This window comes from Crotalus tigris, unplaced genomic scaffold (assembly GCF_016545835.1).
Source record: "Crotalus tigris isolate CLP2741 ecotype Arizona unplaced genomic scaffold, ASM1654583v1 scf7180000018055.714482, whole genome shotgun sequence".
In the NCBI taxonomy this organism is placed as follows: domain Eukaryota; kingdom Metazoa; phylum Chordata; class Lepidosauria; order Squamata; family Viperidae; genus Crotalus; species Crotalus tigris.
This window is the reverse complement of record NW_024096798.1, coordinates 258,106-270,885: the sequence shown is the minus strand read 5'-3', so window position 1 is coordinate 270,885 and position 12,780 is coordinate 258,106. Positions and strand designations below refer to the sequence as shown.

At 46.7% G+C, this 12,780-nt stretch overlaps 1 protein-coding gene across 5 annotated transcripts in view; it reads left to right on the top strand.

The window, feature by feature from the left end:
• The window catches only part of AP2M1 (adaptor related protein complex 2 subunit mu 1), a 45,654-nt gene extending 34,608 nt beyond the window's left edge, over positions 1-11,046 (top strand). For 4 of the 5 annotated variants that reach the window (XM_039347203.1, XM_039347207.1, XM_039347205.1 and 1 more), the window contains 4 exons: positions 4,003-4,138; positions 7,929-8,026; positions 8,325-8,436; positions 9,951-11,046. In XM_039347203.1, coding sequence (XP_039203137.1) covers positions 4,003-4,138; positions 7,929-8,026; positions 8,325-8,436; positions 9,951-10,085 — 481 coding nt within the window. In that variant the 3' untranslated portion in view covers positions 10,086-11,046. The remainder of the gene's footprint in view (positions 1-4,002; positions 4,139-7,928; positions 8,027-8,324; positions 8,437-9,950) is intronic. The other variant, XM_039347204.1, reaches the window with a different exon arrangement.
• The last annotated feature ends 1,734 nt before the right edge of the window (positions 11,047-12,780 follow it).

Below are 12,780 nucleotides of genomic sequence, written 5' to 3'. Positions count from 1 at the left end.
GTCCTCCTAACATGTTGTTGTTAGCTGCGAAGTCGTGTCCGACCCCTCGCGACCCCACGGACAACGTTCCTCCAGGCCTTCCTGTCCTCTGCCATCTTCTGGAGTCCATTGAAGCTCATGCCTACTGCTTCAGGGACTCCATCCAACCACCTCATTCTCTTTCGTCCTCTTCTTCTCTTGCCCTCCATCTTTCCCAGCATGAGGCTCTTCTCCAGGGAGTCCTTCCTTCTCATTAGGTGGCCAAAGTTCTTGAGTTTCAACTTCAGGATCGGCCTTCTAAAGAGCAGTCGGGGTTGATCTCCTTTAGGACTGACCGGTTGGATCACCTTGCAGTCCAGGGGACTCGTAGGAGTCTTCTCCAGCACCATAGTTCCAAGGCCTCCATTCTTTGGCACTCAGCCTTTCTTATGGTCCAACTTTCACAGTCATACGAAGCTCTAGGACTGTACATACTCCTGAACCTGTTATGTTAATTTTATTTTATTTGAATATATTTTTATTTTATCACTTCCAGGGCCCCTTCTGGCTGTGATTACCCTTTAGCACAGTGTTTCTCAACCTTGACAATTTTAAGGCATGTGGACTTCAACTCCCAGAATTCCATGCTGGCTGTGGAATTCTGGGAGTTGAAGTCCACATGCCTTAAAATTGTCAAGGTTGAGAAACACTGCTTTAGCATTAGATTCACAGGCCCAGGAGTATTTCTAGTAGAACTTTCAATCACCTGTGCCCCAAACGTGCCTCTTTCAAATACGGGTTAGGTATTTCCAGTCAGAATTTTGAAATGTGCCTCGTAATTAGGCCAGTGAAACTGTTTATCGAGAAAGGTGCTTGTTGTCCTAACTATAACTGTGCCAACCCGGTTTGGCTACCGCCAGTTTGGATAGCCAGGTTTAGGAGTAAGGTGTATACTCACCTTTAGTACAACCGGCTCTTTGAGAAATATAGTACAGCGGAGTGATGTCAGTGTTAGAGGGCAAACAAATTATATACATAAAATCTGTGCTGGAAAAAAGGTAAAACCTTTGGGCAGGGTTTTTCAGACTTGGCCCTTTTATGACTTGTGGACTTCAACTTCCAGAATTCCTCCGCCAAGCACTGAGGAATTCTGGGAGTTGAAGTCCACAAGTCATAAAAGGGCCAAGTCTGAAGACCCCCTGCTATTGGGACTGTGATGCTCCCTTCTCAGTATAATAATGCACGTATCAGGGACGAACTATCAGTATGCTGAGAAATTACTACTTGATAAGATAGAAAAATGTGGGTTAGACAGAATCACCACCAGATGGATCTGTAGCTGGCTGACCGGCCGTACTCAGCGTGTGGTCCTCAATGGAACCGCATCTATATGGAGGGAAGTGTGTAGTGGGGTGCCCCAGGGCTTTGTTCTGGGCCCAGTGCTCTTCAACATCTTCATCAACGATTTGGACGAGGGGATAGATGGGGAACTCATCAAATTTGCAGACGACACCAAGGTGGCAGGAATCTAAGAAACCAGCCGAAATCTTGAAATCTTCCAAACTCAAAAAGTATCTCTTCTCTCCTGGGATGTGGGGAGGCTGAGTGTTGCTGGTGCAATGGTCCACTTTCCTTGTATTGTTGTTTTAATCATTGTTACCCCATGCCAAGTGATTTGAATAGTGGAAGATAAAGGAACTGTGGGTAGGCATCTCTTAGAAGTGATCTTAAACATTTAAAATGGCGCATTTTTTCCATATCTTAAGCAAGACTGGGAGCCTCATCTGCCAGTTTACATAAACACTAAAATATAGATCAAGAATTGTGCTACCAAGAGTTCTACTATAGAAACCTAACCATGAAAGTGCTGTTAAGGGTTCAAGCAATGGATATTGCAAATGTTGACCCAGACAAAGAAAATGGAATGTTCAAATTGAATATTCAGACTTTTAATTATGTTGTTGTTGTTAGTTGCGAAGTCGTGTCCGACCCCTGGCGACCCCATGGACAACATTCCTCCAGGCCTTCCTGTCCTCTACCATCTTCTGGAGTCCATTGAAGCTCACGCCTACTGCCTCAGTGACTCCATCCAGCCACCTCATTCCCTGTCGTCCCCTTCTTCTATTGCCCTCCTTGTAATTATAGATGTGCCCATAACAGATCCCAAATGTGCTATGAAGTGAGCAGGCAAGTGCAACTCAACGGTTGCAGCTGTTCTATTTGCTTTATTTTATGGTTTTCCATCTCACAGTGGTGAGTCTGGGATATGCAGAATGGTTAAAACAAAACACAAAAACACGACATACGTCCTCCAGCAGGGGGGGATGAAGCAGCAGCCCCATTCACGGCGAAGCACGTCAGCAACAGCCGACCTTCCTTAACTTCCTCACTCCAGTGCTGGGGCAGCAGCCAGATCATCGTTGCCTTGTGAAAGGCGAATAGGATTGGGGCCATCTGGCTCTCTGGGTGTAATGCTGTTTCAGAAGGCAGGCACTGCCACTGAACAACTGCAGCTCTGGGGTACAACAAAATGTCACTGTTCGATAGGAAGGACTCGGAGCATGCCCTGTCCGTTGGATCTGGAGGGGTAAATACATACAATGGGAGAAATAGCCTGGCTGTATAACCAGTACTTTGAATCTTACCCAGCAGTTTAACCTGGGTCTTAATCTAATTTCTACCTGGGAGCCAGTCCAGTAATGTGAAATGCCAAACTGCCTGTACTGTTGCATTAAGAGCCTATAGCTTCTGAATGCTCTTCAAGGGCACCCCTACGTGCACTGCATTGCAGCAGTCCAAATGGGAGATGATTAAAGTGTGGCTCACCGTGAGCAAGGCCTGCCCATCCAGGAATAGCACAATTGGCTCAGGATCAATGGTCTTGAAAGCCTCTGAGTGATGGAGGAGGGTCAGGATGCACTGTCCCCACTGCGGACCTGCTGGAACTCACCGATGACCACAATCGGTGCCATCTCAGTACTATAGCCAGGCCTGGCATAAAACATGCCAATAGTCCACTTCTTCTAGGAGCTGCAAGCCAATCAAAGTGTCAGAAATCTTCCCCCAAACGGCTAGGTTGAAGATTGTCTCGATCCATTAGATCCAGCAGTGGTCTCTTAAGGAGGAGTTACGTGAAGGTTTATAGGATAAGTATCTTTTTCAGGTTTAGCTAGGAGTTAAAGAAATGGTTGAAAAAATAGGAGTGAAATAATCTGTGAGACTAAAGTGCTAGTAAGCTTCAGATAGGTTTATATTCAGTGGTTCTCAACCTTTTTAATGCTGCGACCCCCCCCCTCCAAACCGGTCGTAAGTCGAGGACTACTCAACCGGTCGTAAGTCGAGGACTCCTCAACTGGTGCAGCACCGTTTGCAGAATGGGACTTTTGGTGGGCTAGGCAGGGCAGAGACAGCCTGGACAATTCCTATTGGCTTTTGAAAGCCAATAGAATTAGACTCTATTCAAGAGAGTCTATTCTATTGGCTTTCAAAAGCCAATAGAATAAAAGGGAGTAGCACAGCTAAGGAAAAGGGGGGAAAAAATGGCGGACTGCGTTGCTTGGCGACCCCCGTGAAATGGTTGTTCGACCCCAAATGGGGTCCCGACCCACAGGTTGAGAACCACTGCATTAGATCCAGCAGTGGTTTCTTAAGGAGGAGTTACGTGAAGGTTTATAGGATAAGAATCTTTTTCAGTTTAGCTAGGACGGAGGTAGGCAACCTTGGCTCTTTTATGACCCGTGGACTTCAACTCCCAGAATTCCTGAGCCAGCCATGCTGAGGGGAAAGGGAGAGGTTTTCAAGCTGAGCCATGCTGGCTCGGGAATTCTGGGAGTTGAAGTCCATGAGTCATAAAAGAGCCGAGGTTGCCTACCCCTGAGCTAGGAGTTAAAGAAATGGTTGAAAAACTAGGAGTGAAATAATCCGTGAGACTAAAGTGCCGGTAAGCTTCAGGTAGGTTTATAATTACGAGTATTTGCTGGGTGTATGGGCAGTGACAGGTTCCCCTCTTCCATTCTGTAAGTGTTGTTTATTCTTTTCCACCAGGTACCGAACCACTAAGGACATTATCTTGCCATTCCGTGTCATCCCCCTGGTACGTGAGGTGGGACGCACCAAACTGGAGGTGAAGGTGGTGATCAAATCTAACTTTAAGCCTTCCCTCTTGGCTCAGAAAATAGAGGTAAGCGGGCCTAGCACAAGCACCATCCTTTTTGTCTTGCTGCACGTTCGTTGCTTTTGCCTCATTTTGATAAAAAAGTTTTTCTTTACCTCATTTTGTGGACTTACAAATGAGCGTAAAACTATGATGTTGGAAATGTTATTGGGCAAGTTGTAAATCTCAACAGTATTGGGAAAATGATGCATTGCGGAATGGAGCAGATTCTGAAAGTCCTAATCTTAAAAACCGGATATATTTTTTACCAAATTTCATTGAACTATCTGTCCTTTCAAAATGGATTGAATCGATATTTTCCAGGTCACTGTTGGCAGGGATTTTATATCCCTTTTATTGTAAAAGACCCGATGTTCCCTCTTGAGAAGAATGACTAAATTCTGAGAGTATGTCTTGGCATCTAGTATAACCTTGCATTTAAAAAGTAAATCTGATGTCGAATTTAGTTTTAACTGGAAACCATTTTTGAACTAAAATCTTATACCCAGAATCATGCCACAACCAAAACTGGGTCTTTAGAGATTAGTTCTTAACCTGATATATAATTTATATTGTTAATTTAATGCTTTATTCACCAGATACGGTCTTTACTGGAATTTCATTATTAAATGAAACCTCAACAGTGACTTGAGGATTTTGATTAGAAAGTAGATATGAAATACTTTTCAGCAATGTGAACTTCTGATGATAAGAGCACATTTGTGCTATGATATTTAAAATTTGTTACTTTTACACCTAAGATTCCCCCATTTGCCTATCTGTGCCATCTTTTTTACAATTTTAAAATACGTTAAAAAAAAAATCAATAGGACAAAAGGAAAGGGAAGCGATAACAGAACATTGAGCTTCAGTGATAATGGTGATTAAGAGCAGTCCTACGTGTTGAGTTATGGGCACTTAATAAAAGCCTTGAGAAGCATAAATGGGAAGAATTTCAGGCAAGGAGTGCTGTAGCCAGGTTAAGGGCAATCTTAACTGAGCTCCATCTTGGAAATGTCATCTCATCAGCGGGAAGAGAGGAAAGAGTTAGTGATCATGAGGAAGTCTTGGGAAAACAGGGAGTGAAGTTCAAGGGTGGAGGAATAAGGAGGAGCAAAACAGAAGTGTAGCATAACTGTCAGAGTATCCAATCCGATCGGCCGATCGGCCCGGTAAGGCTTCCCCACCCTCTACGCGGTCCGGGGCCGCCTGTAGGGGCGTCTCGGAGTCCCGACAATCCCCCGTGCTCCCCGGCACCGGCTCGGGAAATGGCGGCCTGCTCCGGTTCTGCGCAGGCGCGCCGGCAGTCTCCCGTGTCTCCGTTGCCGACCGTCTATCGGCAGACGTTGGGTCCACGCTCTGCCTTGTGGTCGTCTGCGTCTGCACGACTGCTGCAGCGCATGAGCCCTGGGACCGGGTCCGTTTGGTCTGGGCAGCAGCCGTGGTGATGGGCGGCATGGCGGGTCTTGGCGGTGGTGAGCTGCTGTGTGCATCCCCCCTTCCCCGGTTACATGGCAAGCCCCCGGAGGCTTGACAATAACAGTAGTAATAGTAATAGTAGTGAAGTTGGAAGGGGCCTTGGAGGTCATCTAGTCCAACCCCCTGCTCAGGCAGGAAACCCTATATCATTTCGGACAAATGGCTGTCCAGTCTCTTCTTAAAAACTTCCAGTGTTGGAGCATTCACCACTTCTGGAGGCAGGCTGTTCCACTGATTAATTGTTCTCACTGTCAGGAAGTTTCTCCTTAGTTCTAGGTTGCTTCTCTCCTTGATTAGTTTCCACCCATTGCTTCTCGTCCTACCTTCAGGCACTTTGGAAAATAGCTTGATTCCCTCTTCTTTATGGCAGCCCCTGAGATATTGGAAGACTGCTATCATGTCCCCCCTTGTCCTTCTCTTCGTTAAACTAGACATACCCAATTCTAGCAACCGTTCCTTATAAAGTAAAAGACACAGAAACACAGAATTTCCGTAATATTATTTTCGGTTTAAAGACAATGCAATGATGCTTGTAAATGAAACCAGCAGGGCCCTCCACGTTCTGAGCTTTTGATTATCGAATTGTGATAACGATTTTTAAGGAATTCTTCGTGCTCCTTTTGTTTGTACAGGTGGTCCTCAACTTACAACTGTAATGTGAGCCCAGAATTAGGAGCCAATCGTTAAGCAAGTCACCACCTGACGGCCCAATTTTATGATCCTTTTTGTGACAGTCATTAAATGAGGTGGTCCCTAAGTAAAGCCATTTTAGTCAGTGGGCTTTTTTTTTTTTTTTGCCAGAAACCAAAAGTAAACACAGGTGTAGTTGTAAATTTTTGTTGGCACTTTTGTTGGCAGGGTGATGTCTCTGCTTTTTAGAATGCTGTTTAGATTTGCCATAGCTTTCCTCCCCAGGAGCAAGCGTCTTTTAATTTCTTGGCTGCAGTCCCCATCTGAGGTGATCTCGGAGCCCAGGAAAATAAAATCTGTCACTACCTCCATTTCTTCCCCATCTATTTGCCAGGAATTGAGAGGGCCGGATGCCATGATTTGGCTATACGCCAACAAAAGTGCGTATAGTCAAGGCCATGATTTTCCCAGTTGCAATGTATGGATGTGAAAATTGGACCATAAGAAAGGCTGAGTGCCAAAGAATGGTGGCCTTTGAACTGTGGTGCTGGAGAAGACTCCTGCGAGTCCCCTGGACTGCAAGGCGTTCAAACCGGTCAGTCCTAGAGGAGGTCAACCCTGACTGTAGGATGTTAAGAAAAAGATGCAGGCATGTCTTGAGCAGAGGTTTGAAGCTGCAGGACACAGCTTGACAAACTCTGAGTTTATTGCTTCTTATATACTTTTTACATACACAGGCTTTACCATTAACTGCCGACATTTTACATTCATAAGTTTAACCTTTAGCTGTTGACATAAAGTAATTGAAAAATTCCTTCATATAAGCAACTATTTTCTAGTAACACATTACATGGTCAGAGATCAGGTAAAGACAAATACAGGTAGATGAAAGACAGGAAGAGATAAGGACAGGAAGAGATAAGAGGGAGCTTAAAGCATATTATTTATTTAGGTAGGTAAAGTATTAAGTCAAAAGGGGGTGATCTTTTGGCTGCTTCCTTCGGTCAAAGGGTATCAAAAGATTATGAGGTTTGTGTGTGTGGGGGGGGGGGAAGCATGGCAGTTTGCTGCGCGTGCAAATTCCCCCACACCTGACTGCTCTTTAGAAGGCCAGATCCTGAAGTTGAAACTCAAATACTTTTGCCACCTAAGGAGAAGGAAGGACTCACTGGAGAAGAGCCCAATGCTGGGAAAGATGGAGGGCAAGAGAAGAAGGAGACGACAGAGAATGAGGTGGCTGGATGGAGTCACTGAAGCAGTAGGTGTGAACTTAAATGGACTCCAGAAGATGGTAGAGGACAGGAAGGCCTGGAGGAACGTTGTCCATGGGGTCGCGATGGGTCAGACACGACTTCGCAATTAACAACAACAAGTTGTAAATTGTAGCCACATTATGACTGCAGGACACCGCAAACAATTGGAAACGTGGGCTGGCTTCCAAGTGTCCAAAATGCAATCATGTGATCTGGGGGGTGGGCGTAAGCGACTGTCAGAACGTCGAAACTCTGTTGTATATATATTTCTGGGGAACTCCATTGTAATTTCAAGCCTAAATGATGGATGGGTTGTAAGTGGAGTGCGATCTTCCCCAAATGATTTTCTTGCTCTTTTCTCGGGTGTGCAGTTTTGCTTTTACACTACCTTTTTCTCTTCCTTTACAAAAACAAAACAAGCAGCCCAATGCGACTCAAATAAATATATCTTCCAGGTGCGAATCCCGACTCCTCTCAATACTAGTGGTGTACAAGTCATCTGCATGAAAGGAAAGGCAAAATACAAGGCCAGCGAGAATGCCATTGTCTGGAAGTAAGTGACACGGTTTCTGAATCGGGCAGCTGGAGCGGTTACTGGCACTGCGGAAAGTTGTGCTTCCCTTTTCTAGGCCAGGGGTCTCCACCCTTTGCCCCCTTTTAAGGCTTGTGTACTTCAGCTCCCAGAATTCCCCAGCAGCATGGCTGGCTAGGGGAATTCCGGGAATTAAAAACCACGAGTCTTAAAGTTACCGAGTTTGGAAAGCCCCGCTCTTAAGCTGAGCCAGAGGGAGTGTGCTTAGGATACCTGTGTCTATCTTAAACGACAATTTCTTTTTTTTTCAATGTTATAGAATCAAAAGGATGGCTGGAATGAAAGAGTCTCAGATCAGCGCAGAGATAGAACTGCTTCCAACCAACGACAAGAAAAAATGGGCCCGGCCACCCATCTCTATGAACTTTGAGGTAAGCAGCCACGTTCTTCCTAAGACAGCGGTTCTCAACCTGTGGGTCGGGACCCCATTTGGGGTCGAACGACCGTTTCACGGGGGTTGCCAAACAACGCAGTCCGCCATTTTTTTCCCCCTTTTCCTTAGCTGTGCTACTCCCTTTTATTCTATTGGCTTTTGAGAGCCAATAGAATAGACTCTCTTGAATAGAATCTAATTCTATTGGCTTTCCAAAGCCAATAGGAAGTGTCCAGGCTGTCTCTGCCCTGCTGAGCCCGCCAAAAGTCCCCTTCTGCAAACGGTGCTGCACCAGTTGAGTAGTCCTCGACTTACGACCGGTTGATTAGTCCTCGACTTACGACCGGTTGGGGGGTCGCGGCATTGAAAAGGTTGAGAACCACTGTCCTAAGAGCTTGCCAGGAACAGGAGATACGGCATCGGAACATCTGAGGGGCTTTAGCAGCCCCCTCTTCAGGCCTCTTGGTGGTACCGAGGCAGCTGCCAAACATCTCCTTCCCAGGCTTTGGAAAACGTATCCCATCTCTTCCCTGGAGTCCTCGGCACATGTGGAGGCAATCCTCAAAAAAAATCCAAACCTTTGCAACATCATCTCTTTAGTCGGTTACTGATTTCCAGAGTCGTGTTTCATTGCCTTGTGACCTCTCAAATGAAAGGATTGATGAAAACCTAGGCTTCCATGAGGGAAGATTACGAGATACTTTGTGTTTGTGCCTACGAGGAAAGTTTAGTTCGCCTCGTGCGTTTGTGTGAAGGGCACCTTCAAAACGGAGGTTCAGCTATGGAGTCTCTTTCGGGGAAAGTAACTGGAATCTCGTTTTAGCCAACAAGCTAGATGTACTCATAAACTGTGTCTCTTTTTCTTCCCTACTTTGTGCTCCGCTCGAGAAATTCTTTGGGTCTCAAGTTACCGTATTTTCCGGTGTATAAGACGACTTTCTAAAGCGTGGAAATCGGCGCTGAAGTCGGGGGTCGTCTTATACGCCGAGTTGTCTTATACGCCGGAAATTACGGTAGATTAATTATCGGCAGCCCCAGTAAGTCTCGCCTTGACTTAATGCAGTGGTTCTCAACCTGTGGGTCGGGACCCCATTTGGGGTCGAGCGACCGTTTCACGAGGGTCGCCAAACAACGCAGCCCGCCATTTTTTTCCCCTTTTCCTTAGCTGTGCTACTCCCTTTTATTCTATTGGCTTTTGAAAGCCAATAGAATAGACGCTCTTGAATAGAGTCTAATTCTATTGGCTTTCAAAAGCCAATAGGAATTGTCCAGGCTGTCTCTGCCCTGCTGAGCCCGCCAAAAGTCCCCTTCTGCAAACGGTGCTGCACCAGTTGAGTAGTCCTCGACTTAACGACCGGTTGAGTAGTCCTCGACTTACGACCGGTTGGGGGGTCGCGGCATTAAAAAGGTTGAGAACCACTGACTTAACGGAAGATTCGGAAGGGGCAAGCCTTGGAAAGGTCTCTCCGTAAGACGCTCACTTTCCCATCCTTGTGTTCTGCCTTTGTCCAGGTTCCCTTTGCGCCTTCCGGGCTGAAGGTGCGCTACCTGAAAGTCTTTGAGCCAAAGCTGAACTACAGTGACCATGATGTGATCAAATGGGTGAGATACATCGGCAGGAGCGGGATCTACGAGACAAGATGCTAGCCCTGTGCAGCTCTCTCTCTCTCTCTCACCTTTTGGTCTCGACATTCAAGAGCATTTCACTGGCCCATCCTCCATTCAGTGGCTGGAAGCTGGAAACCTGCAGCTGCTCTTTGGGGAGGGGGAAAAAAAGGGGGGGGGGGGACACCGGCACCTGCTTTGTTTCAGTTACTGTTGGAGAAGCAGCTGACAGCAGGTGGTTTGAGAGCCTGGCTCCTGTCTTGCTTCTGTCCCCAGGATGCAAAAGGGCCAGTCTTAATACCACCCCCTTGTGGTCATTTTAGGGAACATCCACCGTGTGATAACCCCCCCCCCCTTTCTGTTTGTCACTACTTGCATTATAACCTAGTATTTTTGGAAACCCTTGTGCATATGTATCAGTAGAATAGACAAGAAATCATCGACTGGACAACCCTTGAATGAATTCTGGCTCCTATACTTGGCTCTTGCTGTTGTAATTGTTGTTGTGCGGCAAAGGTGGGAGTGTTCCTCATTGCTGAGGAGGGTTTGTGACCAAAATGTCTTGAGGGTTATTATCGTGGACGGTGAGAATAGCAAAGAATTTCACAGCCTCCAAGGGACAAGTTCCTTGGAGCGCTGGTGGGAGCTGACAAAGCCAGGACCTTTTCTCTCTTAAACACAATCCCTACCCCTTCCTCTCGCCCTCTCCTCCCCCCCCCCAAAAAAAATCTGGCACATAACTGAGGAGAGACTGATTTGATCAGTAATATCCAAAGGATTTGTCCTTTGATTAAGAATTGGCCAGCCATCTTTCCTCCTCTTCCTTTCCTCCGCCCATCTTTCTTTTGCCCCAACGGCTCATGCTTTCTTCTACTAAAAGCTTTTGGGTCGATGGAAAATGCTGCTGCAATCCACAGTCCTCTGCTTCAGGTAGTGTGGTCTCCCATTTTGTACACGTGTGATTGTCCAGTTATAAATATAATAAAAGTATATAGAACCAACAGTTTTTGTGAGCTCTTAATGCCGGGGTGTCAAACTCAATTTCATTGAGGGCCGCATCAGCATTGCGGTGGCCCTCGGGGGCGTGTGGGTTTGGCCAGGGTGGGTGTGGCCTACTGGCTGGGTGTGGATGGAGTGGGTGTGGCCTATTGGGTGGGCATGGCCAGCTCTCAAGGGTGCCTGTGGGGGCCTGGGCAGGAGTGGGGCAGATCTGAGGGTCTCTGGCAGAAGGGGGTGGGACCGGGGCAAGTGCCAAGGCAGGGTCCACTGGAGGAGCCTCACTACCTGCTGAAACCCTTTCGCCGGAGCCCATCAAGCTGGATATGTGAAGTAGGTGAGGGCCATGTGCTGGCCACTTCCAGGCGATGGTCCATTTCTTCATTCCTCACAAAGGGTGACACCTCCCCAGCATGCACCCAGAGGGCGGGGCTGAAACGGCAGGGGCTGGTTCTTCGCTGTTTCTAGACGGCCTTGTGGAGCTAAGACTGAATGCGTTTCAGCATAGATGGCCACCACAAAATTGTACATTGGCTCCCAGCCAGGCTGGGTCAGGGCCAAGGCAGTGGGGGCCATTCCCTCACTGTTTCCAGGATGGCTTCGCAGGCCACATGAAACCACTTCACAGGCCGCATCCGGCCCCTGGGCCTTGTGTTTGACGTGTCTGTCTTAATAGGTACCTGCTGGGCCAGAAACCTCGCCCAGGCTGCTGTCTCCATTCCAGGGAACAGGCCATAACAGTTCATTGAACATCCAAGTTGCACTGTTGGTAGCCTGCAATTAACAATCAAATTCTGCTGCTTGGTCTTGAGGTACTGTAGCAGTGGCCTAAGACTGGGAAGGCGAAGAATTGGTTAGGGAATACCCCCATTGTCTGCCGGATGTAAACACCAAAGCCGTCACACAATTTTCCATATACCAAGTGGAAGTAGACTAAAATATAATCTTCTGTTAACACAACCTGCATGGCCTATTGGTTGTGGCAGAGACTGCTGGGACCTTCTAAAGCGGGCCATTGGCTTATGGACTCCAATCAGTTGTACAAGACAAGAATGTGCAAAATTACTTGTTAACGGTCCTGGAATAATCCAGTGTTCAGATTTTTCTCTTTGAAAACGCTGGTCTGGTGCATTTTTGTCTTAATTACTCCTTTGGAATTATTCCTTTCAACTCCTGAAAAGATGACTTGGCCACTGATAAATGAATTGCGGGAGAGGAAAATAAGCATTCTGGGAAAACCAGGTGAGCCAGGGGGGTCTCTCTCTCCAGTGCGAGCCACGTTCGGTGGTTCAGGGTACCCAGAAAGACATTAGTAAGCCAGATGGAGTCTCCTCCAGCGTGAGACCCAGTTAGTTGCTCGGAGATGTAAAGAGAGAATCAAGTGAACTAGATAGTCTCCTAATTAGTTAGATGCCAGCAAGAAGAATTTAGATTCTGGCATGCTGTCATGGTTCTGACTAATGAAACACTTCAAAGAACTTCCAGGCATGTTTATCCTAAAGCCTTTATTAACAGTGTTACAAATTGACGGCACATCATGGAAGTTTATGCCAGAATCTGAATTCCTCTTGCTGGCATCTAACTTTTCTTGCTAAACCCCTCCCTTATCTTGCAGTCACAAGTCACATCTTCCAATTAGCCCAGAGGGCAGAGATTCACTTCCGTTCTGGCTTTTGTTATTTCCCCTCCCTTCTCTCTGTCTGAATTAACTCTAAAAATACCAGGCAGTTCTGCATATATT